The sequence below is a fragment of the Pezoporus flaviventris genome, unplaced genomic scaffold (genome assembly GCF_033815535.1).
Source record: "Pezoporus flaviventris isolate CSIRO_AGI_PZ_B2104156 unplaced genomic scaffold, CSIRO_AGI_Pfla_v1 ptg000045l, whole genome shotgun sequence".
Lineage (NCBI taxonomy): Eukaryota > Metazoa > Chordata > Aves > Psittaciformes > Psittacidae > Pezoporus > Pezoporus flaviventris.
The window spans coordinates 18,468,111-18,491,859 of record NW_026892593.1 but is presented as its reverse complement, the minus strand read 5'-3'; the positions used below and the strand labels follow the sequence as shown (position 1 = coordinate 18,491,859).

The 23,749-nt window shown below is 36.2% G+C and overlaps 1 protein-coding gene across 3 annotated transcripts in view; it reads right to left on the bottom strand.

Annotated features, from left to right (window-relative positions):
- Positions 1-23,749, bottom strand: part of POT1 (protection of telomeres 1) — a 66,778-nt gene that overhangs the window by 11,010 nt on the left and 32,019 nt on the right. For all 3 annotated transcript variants that reach the window (XM_061467553.1, XM_061467555.1, XM_061467554.1), the window contains 7 exons: positions 18,552-18,842; positions 14,139-14,294; positions 8,076-8,236; positions 6,359-6,447; positions 5,222-5,266; positions 4,799-4,955; positions 861-1,066 (listed from right to left, as the gene is read on the bottom strand). In XM_061467553.1, the coding sequence (XP_061323537.1) occupies positions 861-1,066; positions 4,799-4,955; positions 5,222-5,266; positions 6,359-6,447; positions 8,076-8,236; positions 14,139-14,294; positions 18,552-18,842 (1,105 nt within the window). The remainder of the gene's footprint in view (positions 1-860; positions 1,067-4,798; positions 4,956-5,221; positions 5,267-6,358; positions 6,448-8,075; positions 8,237-14,138; positions 14,295-18,551; positions 18,843-23,749) is intronic.

The window sequence follows — 23,749 nt, the reverse complement described above, 5'->3', positions numbered from 1 at the left end:
TTATATATATATGGGGGGAGGGGTATTTTAGGAACACACAGTAGAAATAGATTATTTTTTCTTTTGTTTTCACAAAGATAAGGTTAGATTGAGGAAAAAAAAAGGAAATAAAACAAAAATCCAGCTTGGAACATAAAATGTCTAAAACAAAGCAACTATCAGAAGTAGTTGACTCTAGAACAACTATAAAACAGAACTATAAAACAGAAGGGGTTTTGTCATTGACCCTTACACAAAGGGCCACCTGACATATTCACACCACCACTTCAGCACAACTGAAGACTTTGTTTTAAACTCAGAATGGTGCTATATACAATTGTTTTCTATTCAAAACATTCCTTATTACTGCTAAATTGCTTTGTTTAAACAGTCAGTGGCTATTTTCGTCCCCCGAGGAAATCTCATAAAAACCAAAAATACTTCCTGCTGCAAGAAGCTCTATTAGTCTGAAACAACACTGACATCCAGAGGCTGACAAAGTTAATTCTAGGCTTGCATTATCAGAAGCTTTCAAAAAACTTTTCCACATTAATACTAAAAAGTTGTTTTTTTTCTTTTTGAAGACTCTGAGTTCTCAAATCAGAACTGAGAAAACAGTAAGCACAGCTAGAAAAAAAAACAGAGATGTTAATTTTAGCAGAAACAATAGTAAAATTATTGGTATAAAGTAGATCATGTAAGATTTTCACAGATGACTTTTTGCTGTTTGCACAACAGTAACTTAAAGTTCCAGTTGTTTGGTTTTGAAGACACCTTTATGATCATCTCTACTTGAATACAACTTCAACATATCTTAAGTTTATATATGCTCAGAGTGGACACCCTGTTGTAGGAAGTGATATATTTGCAATTTGTCTTACCTTCTATCATAAGCAATGAATTTTTAGGATCTTGAAGAATTTCTTCATGCCTTACAAAATGGATAGCTATTTTCCTTTGTTTCTGGTCTTGTGTAGTCCACATTGCAGAATCATACCAGGATGTGTTGTGTAATTCTGGGTTTGGAGCAGGAATGGCAGATCCTTGTAAAATCAAGGCCAACTCATCTCCATGTGGAACATCTTGCCTAAAACAATTTCCAAAGTGAGTAAGTAAACTCTAAAAGCTTCTCCTTAGGCAATGTAGCAACAAGGACAATAGCACTCTGAATAAATATTAAAACATAAGAGTTAAAGTATATACAGGAAAAATAACTGGTTTATATCAGCTTAGACATTTGTGGTTGTATAGCAAATTATGACAAGAGAATTAATTTTTGTGTTAATAAATTCTCTAAGTAATCTAATTTTAAGATTATGGCGCAGAGGCAGCCTTGCGACTTCATCCACATGTATGTAAATCCATGCAAGAAAATAAACTATATAAGCTTTATATGATTTCAGTTGGGCCTGAATCCATATTAAAAGGGCCACATAAATGCATACCATTTCAGTAGAGTGGAAAGACTGTGTAAGTTCATATAATTTCAAGTTTTATGCTCTAGCCTATTTTATTTTGCATATCTGGTGGGTTCGGAAGGACAGGCACACAATAGCTTCATGTATGTCCTGCAAAGGGAAAATCTGCAACTCCGCACCACCACAGTTTCTTTCTTATTCCGTTAGAATGTACCATTTGTACATTTCCAGTTGTTACTCAGAGAAATAATGCAGGTCATTCAAAATTTTACCAATATTGCCACCAACAGGCAAAAAGCCAGTGGTTGGCACACAAAAATGCCTTTGAATGTTTTCTCCTAAGCAAGACAGCGCTTCAGGAATATGAACCGTGATAAAAAGACAATGAAAAAGCTATTTCAGAAATCACTGAAAGAAAGTAGGTGCCAAGCTTCAGAGTTGACTTCTGCAGATTATTCTGACAATTTCACTTTCAAACCTAAGAGCAGCTGCTTCCACCAGTAAGCAGGATAATTCCTGCCTCTGAAACCAGATGGTGATAATTCTTCTGCTGTGACTACAGAACTGGCACACAAGAGGTCTTCCGGGACCTGAACTTTCATTTCATGAACACAGTGCTGTTCATGTGAACTCTTTCCACTTGTGTTCCTGGATTACTATTTTAAATGCAACAGCATTAGACCTAACATAACAGGCCATCTTTCTAGATATACTCATTAAACTCTTCCAGCCTCTACAGCCAGCCTGTAGATTTCCTGCAGAGGCAGGAATGGAATGAATTGGTTTTGAACTAAGCTACACATGAGGGTGGAAACTTTCATAATGTGGACACATTAATAAAACTATCCACATATATTGATATTTTGCTATTTACAGAGAAACTTCCAGTCAAAGTCTAAAAAAAACAAAAATAAATCTCTCAAGGATTTTATATGCCAGGTGTTATGTGCATCTTACTGCACCAAGTGTTAAAGAATCAAACTTGTATTGAACGTCATTAGTTCATACTAACACAGCATACGCTAAAACAGGAAACAACTTCTGCCCCAGCAGAACATGTAGGAGAGAACTATGTCTCTAAATGTTTCCTTCCTGGGCCTCTTAACTCACCCAAATCCAGGCTGCAGTACAGATCCACTAATTTTCACTTTGGCATAAGGATAAAGTTCATACAGAACAAAAAAATTCTATAAATTGTATCTGCTTATTACAGAGTTGGCAAATATATCAAGAAAGTAAGGAAAGTAGGAGAGATAGTAATTTTCTCCTTTTTATACCTGGTAATAACGACCATGTATGCTGTGAAAATGATGAAGTATTTCCTCTTACATTAGCAACCAAGAGAATGTTATAACAACACCTGATAAGGACCAATATTGTTAAAGGGGCAAGCATACGACTTAGCATCCAGAGAAGGATAGTAGAGGCATTTTCTTGTCTCAGTAATATTTGTATGTAACATATTTTCACTGTACAAAAAATTTTAAAAGGTTAGGAGAATGCTACCATGCCATCTTTTAAGGAAAAGAGTAGTTTAATTTCACCAGTAACAATAAAACTGCTTGCTTGGGACAGATGCTAGGCTAAGTCAGGCAAAAATAGTGACACAGGATTCAGATGATCAAGAATAGGACTGTATCACATCACTCAGTAGTTTAATCAAAACCAGGCCATTTCAAACAGACTTAGAATCATAGAATCACAGAATAGTCAGGGTTGGAAAGGACCTTAAGATCATCCAGTTCAACACCCCCTCCCTGCCATTGGCAGGGAGCTCTCACACTAAACCATGCTACCCAAGGCTCTCTCCAACCTGGCCTTGAACACTGCCATTCACAACCTCCCTGGGCAACCCATTCCAGTGCCTCACCACCCTTACAATAAATAATTTCTTCCTTATACCCAATTTGAACTTCCCCTGTTTAAGTTTTAACCTATTACCCCTTGTCCTGTTACAACAGCTCCTAACAAGTAGTCCATTCCCAGCATCCCTATAGCCCCCCGTTCAGGTACTGGAAGGCTGCTATGAGGTCTCCACGCAGCCTTCTCTTCTCCAGGCTGAAGAGCCCCAACTTCCTCAGCCTATCTTCATACAGGAGGTGCTCCAGTCCCCTGATCATCCTCGTGGCCCTCCTCTGGACTTGTTCCAACAGTTCCATGTCCTTTTTATGTCGAGGACACTAGAACTGCACACAATACTCCAGGTGAGGTCTCACAAGAGCAGAGTAGAGGGGCAGGATCACCTCCTTCAACCTGCTGGTCACAATCCTTTTGATGCAGCCCAGGATACGGTTGGCTTTCTGGGCTGCAAGCGCACACTGAAGCCGGCTCATGTTCATTTTCTCATCAACCAGCACCCCCAAGTCCTTCTCTGCAGAGCTGCTCTGAATCTCTTCTCTGCCCAACCTGTAGCTGTGCCTGGGATTGCTCTGACTCAGGTGTAGGACCTTGCACTTGGCATGGTTAAACTTCATGAGGTTGGCATCAGCCCACCTCACAAGCGTGTCAAGGTCCCTCTGAATGGCATTCCTTCCCTCCAGCGTATCAACCAAACCACACAGCTTGGTGTCATCAGCAGACTTGCTGAGGGTGCACTCAATCCCACTGTCCATGTCAGCGACAAAGATGTTAAACAAGACCGGTCCCAACACCGATCCCTGAGGGACACCACTCGTTACTGGTCTCCAGCTCGACACTGAGCCATTGACCACAACTCTTTGTGTGCAGCCATCCAGCCAGTTCTTTATCCACTGAGTGGTCCACCTATCAAATTGATGTCTCTCCAATTTAGAGATGAGGATGTGGTGTGGGACAGTGTCAAACACTTTGCAAAAGTCCAGGTAGATGACATCAACTGCTCTACCCCTGTCCATCAGTTCTGTAGCCCCATCATAGAAGGCCACCAAACTGGTCAAACTTTCTTTCATTTTTAGAAAAGCAATGATAAAACGGTCAGTGAGTTGACCCAGGTCAGAAAAAAAGACAAAATACCAAGGTTAATGGTATTTCCCTGGTATTTTTGGATCTAGAAAATATGCCCTCTCTGGAAGATACACTTCAGTGAAAGATACTTTTTTCATTCATTTGGAGACTACGATACCTTTTTGCATATCCTATTTCAAATCTACAATATAACTTCAATATGGGAAAAACTGCACTGCTAAATCTGAAAAGAAAGAAAACTTCTTTCTTCAAAAGCACTCAAAGGACTCTGTAAAAAAGGAACAAATCTGATATTTTCAAATTTTCCTATTACCGGTGAGTTTCAAATCTTTGCTCAAAATGAAATACATTTACATTCAGCTCATGTTACACAAAAAAGATGAAAATACACTAAAAATTTAGACATCCCAAAACCTACAGAACAATTCATAATTGCTTTTATTGTGTGAAACACTTACAAAGAGTTGCATTTGGAACAACGAAGTTTAACAGCCTGATAGAGCTTCTGGGGTTTATAAGTTCCCAGCTTTGCTCTAATGCGGTACTGCTGAGGAGCCGCGCTGCTCAGAATGGTTTTCAGTTCTGTGTTATTCAGATCCAGATGACTCGTTAATACTGTAAAATAATGAAGACAAAACAAAAAAAGCTGTGCATACCTATTAAACACCATAATATGTGTAAGATGGGAAATGGCCATTCCAAGTATGCATTTTCTCTTACTGTCCAGCTTCCCTTCCCAGTTACAGCCTCAATTTATCAATATAACATGCTACTACAGTCTTTCAGGTAAATCACAACAAATGTTGTTGAGCTGATGTCTCAAAAATATTTTTGTTATTTAGTAAAAGTAAAATCTATGTTTAGGTCAAAATGTTTCCTACCTGTAACAGGTAACTGCTGATACCTCTTCAAGTCTGATTCAAAATCTAAAATAAAGAAGAATTACCTAATTATTTTCATTCCTTCTTTACCATGTGGGCACACAAAAACAGATAAGACAGGCAGACAGACACATATATAAAACCAAAAGCTGAACAAAGGAAAATGAAGATCCCAATAATGTATGGAAACAATACTGCAAAAGGAAAATGCAAAGTAAGCAGCAAACATTAATTATGAAAAGTTAATATATTTGAGGAGAAATTAGTGTATACATTAAAAAAGCAATGCCCATCAAAATGAACACTTTTCAAATGCATACTGTGAATGATACTGCTAACATAAACTGTATTTATTTCCCTGTAATCCCTCTGGACAAGAGCATAAACACATTATTCTAAAAGCACTGTGGACTGCCTAGGGCCTTCTCTGAGCAACCTCTACTACACATGCACAGTACAGTAAATATGTGCAAAATTATTTCTAAATTTGCAGTGTTATGGTCTAGACATCAGGGATTTATTCTTGCCTTTTTTTCAGAAATATCCGTGTCACAGTATGTTAATAATGGCTAAGTACCATATGATTTTAAAAGCTAGAAGCAAAGACGCAAACTATGTGCAAACAGCATTAGGTTTAATTCATTTTTAGTTATTCTGGGTTTAAAATACCACTAGAAGAATAATATGGGAACTGTAGAACTGTCTGTAAAATACTACTTTTCCATGGCATTGCACCTTGCAACTCTGCCACTGAAACAATTTTCCATCCAATGGCTTTACAAGGGCTCCTCAAACAAGCAGCTGTTTAGTAGTGTTTTCAGTGTCTGCCTCTGAGTAATCCCCCTTTAGAGGGAATTAATCAGTGCTTTATAATCTAATATAGTATGAATAAGACAACACCTGTGTTTAATAATTTATTCACTGCCTCCTATGAAAGTATTTTTCCATGTATATGAAAGGCTTCAGCTGCAAGACAGGTTAGGGTAATGTCAATTTCCAGTCCAATAATCCAAAAGAATCCTCTAAAGCTTTGTGTCTGAAACTAACATTATACACTTACAGAAGGAGTAACTGTGATCTTATCTTGACCATGTATGTGTTAGAAGAAACAGCATATCAGCTTTCAATTCTTCCTACCTGCATCACTGTAAAAATAGTCACGTACTTCAACTGAAGACATGCTTTCCATATCCTGACTGTCGGGCAGATCCACCGATTCTAAGAATCTATAAATAAATAAATATTTTATATTCTATGTAAGTCTCTCATATATATATACATACACACATATACTTATATGAAGCCTAGTCTTTATCAATACACAGGTGTAATGTTCAGATATAAATTTTCCAGCTGAGACATAAATTAAATTGAGCTGGAAGTTGCAGGTATGTATATTAATGATGAAGATCAGATACTCCTTTCCAAATAATTTCTGGAACTTTAAACACAATATAGTGTCAAAATAAATCCGTACAGCTGGAAACAGAATTTCTGATTTTGGGTACTTAGCCTTTCCTGAGGAGGGGGAAGGAAGGGAGAGGAGAGAATTTATGACCAGTGGAAGAAGGGGCAGGCCTCTCAGGAGGATCTCAGGATGCCATGAGGTTATGCAGGGAAAAAATTAGAAAGGCCAAAGCCCACCTAGACCTTAACCTGGCTACTGGCATAAAAGGTAACAGAAAATGTTCCTATAAATACATTAGCAACAAAAACAGGGCTAAGGAGGACCGACACACTTTATTGGCTGGAGGACAAATGTAGTGACAAAGGATGAGGAAAAGGCTGAGGTTCTTAATACATTCCTTGCCTCTGTCCTTATAGGAAGGCCAGTTGTTCTCCTGGTATGCAGCCCCCCAAGCTAGAAAACATGCTCATAATGAAGCCCACATAATCCAAGGGGAAAAGGTCAGCGACCCACTACACCACTTGGATACACACAGGTCTGTAAGGCCAGATGGGATCCATCCAAAGTGACTGAAGGAGCTGGTGGACATGCTCACTGAGCCACTTTCAGTCATTTATCAGCTGTCCTGGCTAACTGGGGAGGTCCATTTGACTGGAGAGGCTGAGGAAACTGGGGGTGTTTATCCTGGAGAAAAGAAGGCTCAGGGGAAACCTTACTGCTCTCTACAACTAGCTGAAAGAAGATTGTAGCAAAGTGGATGTTGGTCTCTCTTCCCAAGTAAGACGTGACAGGACATGAGGAAATGGCTTCAAGCTGAACCACAGAAGGTTTTGACTGGATATTAGAAAGGAAGAATTTCTTCACTGAAAGGGATGTCAAACATTGGAACTGGCTGCCCAAGAAAGGGGCTGAGTCACCATCCCTAGAGGTATTTAAATGGATGTGATGCTTTGGGACATTGTTTAGTGATGAACTTGGCAACATCAGGCTAATGGTCTGACTCAATGATATTAAAGGTCCTTTATAACCTCAAGTATTCTATGATTCTTTATGCATATAACACTGTTCAGTAAAACATTTATATTCTATGACTCATTTTGAGTATCTTTAAGTCTCACCAATTTCAAATGTGCTCCATTTATTTGCTTAACCATAGATTTATCTCTAAAAGATTATATGCCAGTACAGAAGAGAATAAATGTGATAATTATTACAACACTATAGAACAGAAATCTCAATACCTACTGTATTTTAAATTCCAAAAATTAGCCTTTATTTACATAACTCCCCAAATACTCTTCATATCAGTGGTGCTAAAGATGTATGGTGTTCTAGAGCTTCCGGTTCTTACATATTTACATTTCTAATCTCTACAGTTGTTGCATTAGCTTAGAGTTTTCCAGAATCAGCTAGAGAAAAAACCCCACCCCTACATATAGGACTTACGCTTTTAGATCCTTAACATCCGGGTTACTTTCTGGTAAGACTCCTATTCCTCGACCATAACCAGTACCTCCATGAAGATGAAATTCTAGATGTGAGGCATCTTCATTATCAGGACTTGCTTGTTTTGTACGAATACTGTAAATTCTCAGAAAACTTCCAATCTGGGAAAAAAAAAAAAAAAAATATTGGTTGCTTACTTGGACTGAATCACATAACAGCTGAGAATTTCAGGGACCTCTGGAGAGTGCCTAGTACGACCCCCATGCCCAGAGCAGAATCAACTAGAGCAGGCTTCTTCAGGCTGTCTCCAGCTGGGCTTTGAGTGTTTCTGAAGATGAAGACCCCAAAACCTCTCTGGGTGATCTGTTTGCTTTGCTTTATCAGACAGCATTAGTGGCAGCAAAGGCTGATTCAGAACCAGCACAAGCGTTCTTACCGATTCCCAAGTAGACTTCAAAATACAGATCAAACGAGCCAATATATTCCTTTCCTGAGGGCACAATTTGTCTTCTATATTCACAACACAGCCCTCTGGAGACTGCCATGCTGTGATTTCTCCATGTATGCTCACACTCAGCAGTTGATCTCATGTCCATTACCATGCATGGGCTATTATCTGTTCATGTTTACATGCAAACACATCTGCTTACCCAGATTTCTTTATCTTGTCTTACATTACGGGTAAGATTTTTTTTCTACACCAGGATACAAGGCAACATGTTACAAATTCAAAAATTCTGGCACTGATCTTAACTCTGTTAGATTTTGTCCTTGGGTACATGGAGCACATCTTGTTTTGCTTAGAATCACTTTTGTGTTCTCTAAAACAGTTTGTCAAGTTATACAAATGGACTTAGGCTAACTTGTACAAGTACCTATTAAGAAAGAAGTTATGGAGGCATGAACATCAAATACATCTTTAACTTTGCTTTTATTTCAAAAAACAACTCCCACTATGCCTCCCTCTCACCTCCCCGAAAGCCTAAACCCAAACCAAGGTTCTAAAGGTAGACAATCTGGAGACTTAATTACATAGTTAATTTTCCTTCAATGTGTCTTAAAAGCCTTTGAATCAAATTAACTAGCACCCAAACCCTTTTTCTAAAGTATAACCTGAGATCCAGCTGATAGATGGCAAGCTACACATTCAATAACCTGAATTTATGTTCACTCTAAGTATCTGTAAATTGCTCTATACAAATGATGAATTACTTTAAATTTAGTTCAATCAACATTAATATTACAGCAGAATTCTGTTAAATCTTACTTCTGTTTCAGCTCCTGCTTTAACCTGTAGAAACCTAAAAAGTATCCCTATTAGACTGGATTGGCCAGGCCCTAGTACGACATTTATAAATGAATATATATATACATAAAAGCAGTTAAGCAACATTTATTCTAGAATCCTTCTCTGCATCAAGGAACAGGCTATGAGTATATAATGCTGGTACCAAATTGCTCTTTTAAACAATAATCACACTGAAAAAGGCAGCATACTTTCAAACTGAGGCACCAGGGACATAAGAAGCACACTTCAACCTGCACCTATTTTGCTTCTAGCATGGAGCTCTTATAAGAGTTTTAGTTGATCTGCATCATTAAGGGGCTGCTCATTTTGTTCATTCAAAGTGTATCAACATGACAGCTTGTGCATTTCGGTGGCAGTTCAGAGGCTTATCTAAAGCCTTTTTTTATCTTACTCAGGTGTGAAATTTCATTTAATTATGTTGAATATTCAAAAATGCAAGGGACAGTTGTATTGTAAAACTGATCTGGTGACTATGATAACTGCATTTGGAGAAAGCCTTTTTTTTTTTTTTAAGTTCTTAGCAAAGTTCAACTTATCAAACAACCTTATGTCAATTTAATAGTGTCAAAATATCCCCCCCCCCCCCCCCCCCAGTAATTTATATATAAGTGGGAAAAAGTTGATTATAATTGAAGAACTTTTTTTTTCAAAAACCATGTACGAAAAGTATTTACTATTTACTGTATGCAAAAACATAAAACATTAAACATGGGAGGAGAGAGTCCAGAAGGCAAGAATACAAAGTGCTGGGTTTGTCTTCTAGAGTCGTGTGCTGAAATTTATGCAAGAAGCCAGCCAAACTGCATGTCTTACTGTCCCGAGATTTATGACTTTAAAAATATCTTCCTAGTGCAGTTTCTGTGAGCTCCTTTGGGAGGCAGCATTGCTTACTGTTAACAGGGTGAGCAAATGTTACCGCTGAAAATGTTACCGTATTTCTGTTGTTTACAGAATGCCTGCAGACCGAGTACACTTCATCTACCTGACTGAGAAGAAATTATAACCTTCATTAAAGTAAACAGCATGATTTACAGAACCACATCTAAAATCTACTACAAAACCAACTCCTTACTTGACTACAGCAGTTCTGCTTATGAATTACCCACCTCATTTAAAGCAAGTTCAGTTAAAATGAAATTAAAGCAGTAAGGACACATTTCTTGCAGCAATATGAAATAGAATAAGACTCTATTTGCAGTCTAATTCAAGTATGACTATTTTAAGAATAAATATTAAGGTTAAAAGAAAAATTAAGAAGTTGCATATGCAGTTCCCTGTAGTTAGTCAAATAAAACAACTTCCTAATTTATACCAAAAATTCCCTTAATTATTTCAAAAAATATAGGGTTGCATTAATTTTTAAGGCACTGATGAATTTGGAACAGTCATTTATCATGGTAGTTAAATGTTCACATCTGGCCACAAAGAACTCATGACAAGAGGCTGTCTTTATTTACAGGAATCACTTAAAATAATCTGTACTAATTTTATGCCTATTTTATGGCTTATTATATTCAATGACATTTCTCTGTCATAATTTCATCATATCAACAGTCTTAATTTTATTGACTAGATTGTGCCCAACTTTTTGCAAATGACAGGAAGCATATACACAGCACATGGGTACAGTCCTTTGTAATAAAAAATATCAATGTAAAACCATTAAAGGGTTTGGAGGACTTGGGGGTGGGATGGTGGTGTGGTTTGTTGTTTTTTTTTCCTCTTTTAATGAGTACAAAGACGGAAGAGGGGAAAATACCATGGACAGGTCCAAAGAATGCTATCCAGGCCTGAAAAGTAGGAAGCTAGAAGTTATTGCAGTCATGTAACTCATTTAAGTTGCATGTTGGAAACGTGACTCAGACACCTGAAAAGCAAACAAGGCTTCTTAGTCCAAAGTACTATCAAAAAAAGATATTACACTGTATACAGAAGGAGGAACAGCTGAAAATATTCTAATTCTGCATTTGAAGACACATAACATGAAGCAAATACTGTGGACCTATGAACTAGGATTGGTATGCATACTCAAGCTTAGTTGTTTTAATTGTACTCTACAGAAAATGCAAGGCAACACAAAAATGATGGTATCAAGCCACAAGAGGACAGGATCACATATTCAGTGAATGACAATACATAAGGAAATTTCTAAGCCACTGTAGACAGTTGGACCCCTGCAGTGCGCTGAGTGAGCACTGATGCTCACTCACCTTGATGCTTACCATCTAGCAAAATGCCACAGATGGAGAAACCCATGGCACAGTTCTGTTGCAATGCCAGTGAATCCTGAGACCCTCTGGAAACATCAGGATGAGAAAAGCTAAGAATAATGAACTACAGCCTATGAGGAGCAACTGTACCCTGAAGAGTTAGTTGCAGGCTGGGGTTCCTAGAGTAAAGAGAAAGCTTCATGCACTCCAGGTAGCCAGAGGAAGAGGGAAATTCAGGAAAAAGCAGTGATCATCAGTGTCTCTGCTTAGCAGCTCCTGCTGTTGTCTTTATGCCTCAGGAAATAATTTCCTTCAGAGATGAGATTTCTGAAAATTCTGTTTGTGTTCTGTTAAGGCATCAAATGTTGAAAGCCACAATCTTGCCCAGCAGGAAATGGAGGCAAATAAATATAGGGGACAAAAAGTCTACTTACAGTATCAACTCTAGTGTTCCTTCAGTATTACTAAAGTTCCCTCCACTGAAAATTGTAAATATTATTTGACTGTTTCAGAAAATGGGATGAAATGCTCCTGTCTTCAGTGTTCTCTGGATAGATAATCCAAAGAGTGAGCTTTTAACAAACTCTTGTAGTAATATCCCTGACACTGTGCTCCAGGATTTGCTAAAATTTCACTATAATACATTACATATGTTCTCTAGACTAGTAGTGCTTACTCAGATCTTCCTTGTCTGAATATTTTTTTTTCCTCTCCAATCTACTCTTCTTAGTATCAAGGCTGTGTAAAACTGATTGTTCCTACATAAAACATAATTTCAGAGCTGCAACTGTCATTGCAAATGGTACATGATAATATGGTAGAGTGTAACCTAACAATTCGATAACAATTTACATTAAAAAAGGCAATTTTAAGCTACTGTCAAATGCAGAAGAAACATGAAAAATAGTGTACTTTTATTATTTCTGAAGCCATAAGCTGGCAAAGCATTTACTACAGTTTCTGTCCACAGCGTTCTCTGCATTCACGTTCAGGAAGGTGCACATGCACACACCAAACACTCTAGCTTTATACACCTACATAAACGATTTCTTAAAAAATTTTCACATAACATGACCCTGAAATAAATATTAATCAGGTTAATATAGAGTATTTCAAATATACTTTCTCATGACATAACATTATTTCTACCAGTATTTTAAACCAAATCTCTCATTAAATTATCTATTTTAGGAAAAGCCACCCCAAATTCTGTTGCCTTTAGATTATTCTGTGAAATAAAATTAATTGCACATATTGCAAGTTGAACATACGAAATCTTCCTGAAGTTTAACTGTTAAAGATCAGTGCTTTTTCTTTAATGACTTCATTAAGACAATCCACTAAAAAGCAGTGTTAAAAAATGATCTAACTTATACATCTTGCATGAGTGAAACTACTGCAACTTTGGACACAGCCAGGAGAACAGTCCATGTTGCTAAGTAGGTCAAACTAGGTTTGTTACTTTCCTTTCACATTAGAGCTTCTGCTACACAGTGCAGTATACAGCAAAGCCACAGATGCTTTAGAGGTAAGAAAGAAAAGGTTCATAGAAAAGAAAGACAGCTGATGAAGACATCCTATGTGAGAGATATTCAACAGGGATTCCTGAATACAAATGGGAGAGTGCAGTAAAGGGAGTATCACCAGATACTCAAGAAAATTTGTTTTATTACTTTTTTCCTTTAGTTTTCAAAAGACACTGCTTCACTGGAATATCAGCTGATATTTATATCAATAGATTACATCAGATAGCAAGAGAAAAATTCTGGAAAAGAAAATGCGAGTAATGAAATACTTCTGTGACTGAGTTTTGTTATGAATTCTTACACAAGGGCAACTTATTTTGCTATCATTTACTTATGAACAAGCATTAATATATCAAATTGATTTCATGTCTGCTGATAGTCCCAGCCTAACAATGATTATCACTTACCTTTATTTTCTGGTAAACTCCTTAAAAATGATGCTTGGATACACTGGGGAAAGCATAAAATGAAAGATGTATTCTTTGCTAATTTACTGTATTCAGAAGCAAGATGGCAGTATTGTTGAAGATCAAATGTTTAATTATGTTGTTGTTTTCTCTATCTAAGCATAATCAGCATTACTGACACACTAAATGAAGATTGCACTGCAAATTGCAGAAGTTTATAGAACAGAAAATCTTTTATTGACTTTAGAATTACTGGCCTTTTTGGGGACTACAAGTTTAACCCCACTTTATATAATTTAAAAAATTAAAGCATAGAATACATTTTCTGAGTGCATTATTTTCACAGAATTCTATATGGTATTGCAGTGTCTGAAAAGAACTGCTTAATTGGAAGATTTTTTTTTCATGGCAATTTTAGGATAATGAGGCTGTTTCACACATGTTGAAGGGATTTTGCATTCAAACAAAAGGTATGGGAAATACAATGAGATATAAAGGCGAACATCTGAAATGAATTAACAGTGTAACTGAATTGATACATTTTCTGAAGTGCATTCTAAGCAGAAAATAGGCCACAAAATGAGAGTTAGAAAAATCAAACAGTACATTACCTTAAGTGATCTTGCCAGATGTACATGGTTGTCATAAACTAGAATGTCTACTGTTAGATTTTGCAGCCGACGAAGAAGAACTTTTTCTCCTTCCAGGTCCCTTGCTTCCACAGGAACCTTCCATGTTGGGTAGGGACATTTTGTGCCATCCCATACCTACAATGCAGAAGAACTATTTCAATATACCCAGAATACTGAAGATTGAGATTGTAAATAACTTTTTTTTGACAAATTTGTTGTTTGATTTGTAATTGATAGCAATAAGAAATCTTAACTGGAGTATTAAAGTCCTTAAATAACTTAAATTTGATTTTATTATTTTTAATTATCATTCCTTAGAGAGTATAAAATATCCCTTACAGAGAATCTGATCAAGTGTTAAGACCTGGGATTTGTTCATATTATTATTAATAATAAATAATAACAATAACAACAATAAAATCTGTGCTAGCAAAACCTCAATTGTTTATCCAGCAGTTACAACCATTAGAATTCTTCATATGCAGAACTGTCTATATTTAATATTTTAATCCTGATATAGGGTGTTTTTTAACCACTGTAGCTGCAGCATATGAAGACTGTGTACACAGCATGTACTCCCTTAATTACTGAATCTCCTGCATCACTATAAACTGCCAGTTATCCAGATCATGTTAGAAAAAAAAAAAAAAAATCAGTATTTAACATATATTTAATTACAAGCATTATAAAAATTGTTTGCCTAAAGCCAAGTTCTTGATACACTTAAGTACTGAAATATCAGTAAGAGTTATTTTTGAGCTATCAAAGTTATTGTGAAAAAAGTAAGATTACCAACAGACTGGAACCTGAATCTTAATACTTAAACCAGACATTAAAATCTCAGTGGTAACTGCTTATGGTTCTGTAAACTGTGGTTTCCTGAGTTCCTGATGATAGTCTCTTCTCAGAGACAAGATAAATAATGGTGAAATACTGGCACAGAAATAGAAAAAATCTAGAGGCATTTGGACTATAAGACTTCAGTGCTGCATTTCATAGCATTTCCTGCATATAAATTCAACAGAAGCTAATTTTCAGACAGTTTATGATACCAAGGCATTTTGTCCCATGAGTCAGGTGCTGTAGAGGGGGAGAAGAAAAGACAAAACTTCATTTTTAAAGGGTTTCTACCCCTTATGCTTAACTGCGGTGGATCAAAGATCCACAGGAAAAGACCTAAGAATCAGCAGAGTCATGTGCAAATACACTGATAATAACTCATGGTTGAAATACTCATCCAAATCAAGAGATAAAAGGGGAAACTGTTCAGTGAAAATGTCCCACAACATTAATTTAATGTTCCCAAATAAGAGTGTATTCTGAAGGACTCAGATGGTCAGGACAAGGTGGTACATGCTGCCATAGATTAAAAAAAAAAAAAAAAAAAAAAATCTATTATATTCTGATCCTGTACCATGAAATGCTTAAAACCACCTTTGAAAGACAGGTTGTCCACTGTTTGAACTATCAAACCTTCTCCAGAACTGGGCTTGAGAAACACAGACTTAGTGCACATGCATTATGAATTTAGTCACTTGGACAAAATAAAGAAGTTTGTTAAGTTTCCCATTATTTTTCAACTGGCTTTACTTGGGACACTTCGGTAATTTCACATTTAGGAGATCAATCTGACAAATGGATTGCTGAATGTTTCCTGTGAAATTCAAGGATGACTACTTAGCTTTAAAATGTCCTTTGACAGAGGAACTAACGAGGCTAGTGTTGGGGCACCTTTTGGTGGAATTTATAAGCCAGAAAACTTTCTTTATCAGAAAAAGAAAATCCTTAGGAAAGTATGTGGAGACAGTGTTCTCACGGGAGAATGGCTAATTGGTACATAAACTCTGAATAATCCTGAAAGATACAGCAAGGCCGTGAGAGGCCCAAGGAAGCTTAAGCAAGCAAGATAAGAAGAAGCTAGAATTCACTGATGTAATGAGAACTGTGGACTGTTGGCAAGCTTTCGAGGTCAAGTTCCCACACCTGTGCTTAACCAATTATATGCTAGTTGCAAAGGGTCTTCAGGACATGTATCCAATCATAATATGCCAAATCACTGTAAGTGCATGTAAGAAATACTATTTAAGGGGTTAAGGCTTTGTAATAAATGGCTTTTTGTCTGATCATATTGATCTCTGACTGAGTCCATGTATTTTCTGCGGCAAAAGTAGTTGGCTTTGTTTTTTATTTGTACAATTATTAGCTCTCTACCTCAGGAACTTGCCAGCTTCACTCTACTCAAATTATGGATGAAAACACAAGAGCCCTGGCTTCAAAAACCAAAAGTGGTCTAAAAACCAACACTGATTAAGTTCATTCTGGATAGGAAACAGCAGATGGTTCTATCAGTAGTTATGAACAGACTGGAGCTAAGGAATAGTTAGTGGCAACCTTTGTCCATCACGGTGGGCAAAACACTGAAATGGGAGAGACAATGAAACCTGTTGCTCTCTTCAGCAGAGCAAGCTGTGTGATACAGCTTAATGTCAGCAATTTAACTGACAGACAGAAGGAAAGAAAAGACTAGTAGTAACACTCTTATGAAAGACATAAATGACAGAAGTATTTCTAGCATGAGTTTTTTAGTGTCCATCACTTTCAATAACAAATACTCAGAAAAAGGTAAGTACTAATGCTCTTTATGCCATGTCACCCCCAAGCTGTGCATATCCCAATTTATCAATAATAAAAGTTATGCTATGAGTGATGCACAAAATCACTGAAATTCATTTAAGTTCTTTGAAGCAATCCCCACTAGTTACATGAGCTCAACACTTAAAAATAATCATTATGTTTTATAGTATAATCAACCATTAATATAACTGATATACTTGGAATGACATAATAAATTTAAATCATTATTACAAAACATATAACCAAAATAATACAATATTTAATGACCATTTCAGCTGATACTACATTTGTTGTTTTTCTGTTTCAGTGGGTTTTTTGCTTGTTTGTTTGTTGGGGTTCTTTTTTTCTTTAGCAAATGAAAAAAATAGAGATCTGTCTACAATTTTTAAAAAGGCTTCTTCTATTGTGACCAACATTTGAAATGAGAAAGGGATGCTTGAGAAATGAGGAAATTACCAACAGCCTACCAATGTTAATATACCATTTTTAAGCTTGTCTGATGTATTTTAATATGGATTGAAGTATTAAATATCTTACACCACTAAAAAATATATGGTCAAAGGAATTATGTATCAGAGAAATTGATCTACTGTTGTCCGATATCAAGCTTTTACCTTCCTAAGCCTATCCTAAGTCTTCTCCCCAAGTCATTTATCTTTACTATACAAACCTAACAAAATTGACTTCAGATTTTACAAAGAGGGTAAAGCAATATTAATAATTTACAAAAGCACTTGTCTCTGTCCTTGTAAAGAGTCCTTCAATGCTGAACATATACTTATTAACGAACAACTTCATTACAGTCCAAAGTTCTGAAATTTTACTGGGTCTTATTAAACATCTATTTCATAAGGGATAACTAAATGGAAATGTTTGTAACAGCAGCAAAGCATATTACAGGATGACACTTAAGACTTGTTTCTACATAGTGCAAGCATTTTGCTCTGCACGAGAAAAATCTTTGCTGCTTTAATGAAGGAATAATGAATTGTGCTGTTTCTAAAAATGTTGTAGCAGTACAGCTTAATACATTAGAACCAATAAATAATTTTACGAAGTCATAAAATGAAAATAACAGCCTATTCTTCACTGATATTTTAACAAGCAACTTCTAAAAGAAAAAAAAAAAAGAATTTACAAAGGAATTTCAGAATAACACCAGACTCTTATACCTGGAGCTAAACCCAGGAAAATTACGCAGACCTCCTTTTTACTTAACTGATATTAAGGATCACCCTGGAAAAGATGTGTGGCACTTTGCATTTTATATTTTCAGTGAGCGATGATCCCCAAAGCATTTTTGTACGATTAAAAACAGCTACCCAAAATCAATCCACCAAAATAGGTAATATAATCTATTCCTTAGATAGTGCTACTTACTACATTAACTGTATCCAGCAGATCTAGAAAAGAAGCAACAATTGCTGCTAACTAAAACACAAGGTTGAAATTTAAAACTAACAATATTTTTCAACTTTAAGAAGTCTTGTTATATTTATCTACAAATGTTTGTGAAATGCTGATCCATAACAATGCCACCTTACAAAACCTCCGTAAAGAAATGTATCAGATGAAGAACTTTAAAGCGAAATGGGATTTCTATTTTGTTTACATGGAAATAAAATGGTCAAGGATCATCAGTTTACTTAACCTCAAAATACTTATCTACATAACATTAAAGCAATGAATATGTCTGGTTTATGAAAAATTGAATCACAATGCCTTAATAAATATAAAAAAATATTATTAAAAAAATACCTTTAGAAGAAAAGAAGATCCATCCACTTTTGCTTTTCCTACCAGCTGGCAAGTGAGATCAAAGAACAGCATTGGCTGAACACCAGACAATTTTACTGCAGGTTCAGAGATAGAAAGATTACTGGCTGCCCAAATACGTAAATCTTCTACTGTTTTGTGTTCTTCATCCACGAAACTGTACCCTTTGCTAGAGGTTCGAGGAACTATTGGCGCTCCTACACTTCCATCAAATGTCAAGGATGCAAATCCTCCACTGGTAATTCCCTGCATCTGTCCATTGTATTCCCTGATCTGTAACAACATATGAAGAAAAAAAGAAAATGGTTACATTGCACTGAAATATACATACATTTGTTTTATCACATGCATGAAGAACAGACCATTGATCACTTTTGTTCCCAGTGCTATTAGGAGAACAAAGTCAAAATAAAAATGAAATAAAAAAAGGAAATGAACAGTAACAAGAAAACAAAGTGAATAAGCAGAAAATACAGACTAACATGAAAGATTTTTTTTTTTTTAAAGAGGCAGACTACCTGTAAATACACAGCATTGGTAGAGAGCATTCACATATCTCACAATGTTTGTGTGGGGAACACATCAGGATTGTGTTTACAGATGGGAAAACTGAAGCACAATTTTTAGGGGTCATACAGCAGAGCGATGGCAGAGTAAAGTTATTATGGATTCCTCTTTCCTGCCTCTCACAATAGCCCCATTTCCTGATATTATGGAACTGAAAAAGAAAATACAGCTCTAGAAGGTTTTTTTTTTTTCCCTATAAAGTAGCTTTCACAGACTGAATTATGAATACAGCTCTCACAACTACTCTTACGTCTACTACTGTGCACATGGCAGATCCCCTCTATCCTGATTTAGTTGTATCTGCTACCATATAAAACATGGTGTTTAAAGTCTGAAGAGTTCCTTCAAGGATCTAGTTTAATCTTCCTGTTCCCTGTACTTATATAAAAGCACTGCAGAAAGCAATCATCAGAAATCTCAAACTAACTGTTTTGATCCATCTCTTTAATTAAAATTTACTTACCAAAAAAACAAGACTTCTCCATATAGCACTTGTGAGACAATACAGATTAGGATTCCTAGTGCTCAATTTTCAAATGCTTGAAAATCTACTGATTTAAAAAAGCAGAATCTGAAATATGTGACAGAAGTTCCAAACAGCAATATTTTTTTTTACCAAAACATTGCCAGTTATTTAGGCCTACATTTTATAAGCACACTTAAATTTAAAAAGCACCCAAATCAAGTATTCCTTGGAAACAAAGTTCAGTCCTGGTGACAGGAATTCCTTTAATCCCTGCTACTTTAACATAATGCATAAATACATTAAAGACAATCTCTAGGACAAACTTTCATTTACTTAAGTATTCTCCAGCCATGAATAATGGAGCATATTAATTCACAGAACCATAGAATTACAGAATAGTTTGAGCTGGAAGGGGCTTTAAAGATCATCATAAATGATTTTTAAATTTTATTAAGCTAAGGGAAAAGAGCTAATCTAAGACTTGCCTATATCACAACTCCCCCTCAATAGATTTTGTGTCATTTCTAGAGGGCTTGGGGATTCTTTCAAAATAGGTAGATTGGGAAGAAAGCAGGGGAGGGGGCAGCAGGCGATTGCTTTAAAAATTCCCTGAGAATTTAAATAAATTCAATAAATAATGGTTCCAAACAAGAGTATCTTCTGGCACAAAACCAGAGCAGATACAATGTATTTGGCTTTCTCTAAGCAAGCAAGTAAATTCAAATACATATTGCAGGAGTGTTTGGCATAGTTTTTATGGACTAAAGAACAAAAGGTGAAATGCGACCTCAATAAACTGTATGGACAATAAACTCTAGTGATCTCTATGGGGTACAACTCTATCCTGAATATGCTCATTGAAAAGAAGCTAATCTTGAAACACTTATAAATAGGTTTACAGCAGCCCAAACCACTTGAACTATTTTTTTTCTTACTGCAGCTGGTGTTATTCACCTCACTCAATGAAAGACAAAAGTGCAATACTAAGTAATGTATAAAGCCGGAATAATAGCATCTTAAAGGTAGTTTTCCATCAAAACTGATCGTTAAATTGCAGAAGCAAAGGACTATTATGAAACCACTGCAGTCACCGATCATCTTTGATTATCAAACAAATGCCTTGTAAAACAACATATACTGAGCTAATGTACACATTCTTACACTAAGAAGAAAGATTTCCTAAAATAAATTTTACTACTGATTTGCGGATCAGGAATTCAAGACAATATTTTGAATTATGAGTACATTAAACTTAAACTTGACTATTATTTATACACATAAAATTATTTCAAGACATCTAGCTGTGTTGTGGCTTGCTTTTGGGTTTTCTTTTTGTTCATCTGTTTTTTGAATTATTTTATCATCTGAAATTCACTGTCCAAACTTCTATTCCAATGTGAGTATACATTCAGCTGATGACCTCATTGTAAGGCATCTTTTACCTAAGCAGAAGTCAAAATATATACTTAACCAGCTTAAACAATTTCTGTTCTGATAATAATTTTAAAAAAACAGTACATATTGTGATACTGCTTTAGAAACATTCGTCAGAGAAAGCAGAAGAGTGTATCTGACAAAATTCTAGTAAAGTAAAAAATGCATGATTTGGAATATTCCCTACATATTTAAGACATGACAAAACCTAGAGAATTAAGACTTGAAATTGCTGCAGAGACTGTATTATACTGAGGATGTCCTACAATAGTTTATAGTAAGAGGTCACTGCTTTGGTCTTCATTCTCAAAGTGTTCCAGATGAGTCATACATCTCCATAATGCTGTGTATTTGGGAAAAAGACCCACCAAAACACATTCTAGACAGTGACAGGATCAGACAACTAGTGTATGCTGAACAAGATGAACACCTAAAGAAGAATGTGCTTCACTTTTCTCTGATTCTCAAACATTAAAATGGAAATCAAATACTGATTCACTTCACTGAGAGTGAGGAAATAAATTTTTGTTTGTGAATCACTCAGAGGTAATAAGGAATATTAGAGAAAAGCCAATGAGGAAATTAACAATTCTATCATCATGGCAGGGTTCGAGTAATACAAGGCAGAATATATGTCAAAACTCCCAAGTCAAGTGAGGATAAAGTACTGCAGGTTTAGTTAGCACCAGCAGGTTGCCTCATCCCTCTCTTTAGTAGCTTAAACATTAGGCATTGAGTCTAAGATATTAAGAGCATCCACAGTTACCTATAGAAGAAAAAATGTTCCAAGAAAATTCCACTTGCGATTAACTCCTTCTTTGCCATGAAGATAGAGGGGGCTAGACAATCAGATCACAGGCTTAGCTTTTATACTGTTGGTTAGGGGGATCCCCCCCACTGTCATCTCTGCAGAGATGACAGACTGAGGCTGAAGGCCCAAATACAGTATTGTAAATGACTAAGTACTATAATTCAGAAGAAATCATCATAAGATGTCATAAAAACACACTTCAAGGAATATTAACTGGGATTTAATTAAAAGTGGGTAATCTTTCAGTTCTATTACAAAGACACTTAAAATTTAAATTCTCTTCAACAAACACTGAGCAAATAAAATTTTTCTCTACCAGAGTGATCCCAACAGAATCCTCTCCATTAAGTTCGTATTAGCCCTGAACCATCAGACCTTGCCAATACCTGTGTTACTAGGAAGATACTCATTAGGAGCTGAGAGTGTAGCTGAGAGCAGTCATTTTTAAAATGTGTTTGCTATCAATGTCAACTTCTTCAAAGACTCTCAAAAGCATATCTGGGACAGAGATATGTGAATTCATGCTGTAAGGACTATGTATTACTGTCCTCACTGGTAAGAACAGCTCTGGAAGGCTGTAGCCTCTAAAACCCTCAATTGCTGCCCATTCAGCAGGTTACGAGAAGCTGACAAGGCCTGAAGACAAAAGAAGACAGTTAAGAAGTAACTGCAGACAGTGTAATTAAAACTCTGACTTTTCTCTCTTTTTTTTTTTCTTTCAAAATGAAAACTGTGTGGCACAGCAGTCACAACTGCTATGCTGGTGCAAGACAGAAAGAGGTCACTCACTTGCAGCTCACTCCCAACAGCTGGCACCAGGCTTCTATGTCAGATTTTTACCTGCTCAGATCAGATATGAAAATTCCCAAAGTAGCTGTTTTTTAGCCTGGAATGAATGAAGACATTCTCATCCAGAAAAAGACAACTTAGTGACTTCAGATCATTCAAACTTAGAAAATAATTAAACAAGCTGTCAGTTTAAGCATCTGAGGAGACACAGATTGTGGGTAGCTGGAGGTCAGCTAGGGCTGGAAACCACTTAAAACAGCTGTGATGAAAAAAGCGTATGTGGGAGGGAATTGACAAACCCACCTTTAAATAATGAAATATCATCTTGGAGAATGAAGAAATACCAACTGACAGGAATTTTAGAATAATGTCCTCCAAAATGTAATGCCAAATCAGAACAGTGAAGTTGCTTACATGTGCTATTTCCATAAATTTCCTTAATAAGTTTATATTAAAAAATAAAGAGTGGAGTAGAGACACTATTATGTTTGCATAAGAAGGTGCACACATAACTTCTATGACAGTGATCTTCATGTTTTCTAACCTGTTCTTTCCATCTCGAAAAAAAAAAAAAAACGCAAAAACCAAAACAGTGTTAACCTACCACAGACATACAATGTTTCAATTCTTTTAATCTGGCTCCTTTTTACTTTCTCCTTTCCCACACATATAAACTTTGTATTTTTATTTAAGAAGCAATAAACATGTTTCTATCTCTACTGAATTTCAGAAACAGTATCTATGTAACACCCTCCTGGATAAAGAGATAATTTAAAATTTACCATAAGACTCTCTCATCTGAAGTCACAGAATCATAGAATCATAGAATAGTTAGGGTTGGAAAGGACCTTAAGATCATCTAGCTCCAACCCCCCTGCCAGGTGCATGGACACCTCACACTAAACCATATCACCCAAGGCCTCGTCCAACCTGGTCTTGAGCACTGCCTTTCCTAAAGAGCCTGTAACCTTCCATTCCAACACTCCAGTCATAGGAGCCATCCCGCCATGTTTCTGTAATGCCTATTATATCATCCCCCCGTAGATGTGCACACATCTCTAATTCCTCTTGTTTGTTCCCCATGCTACGGGCATTTGTATAGAGGCATCTGAG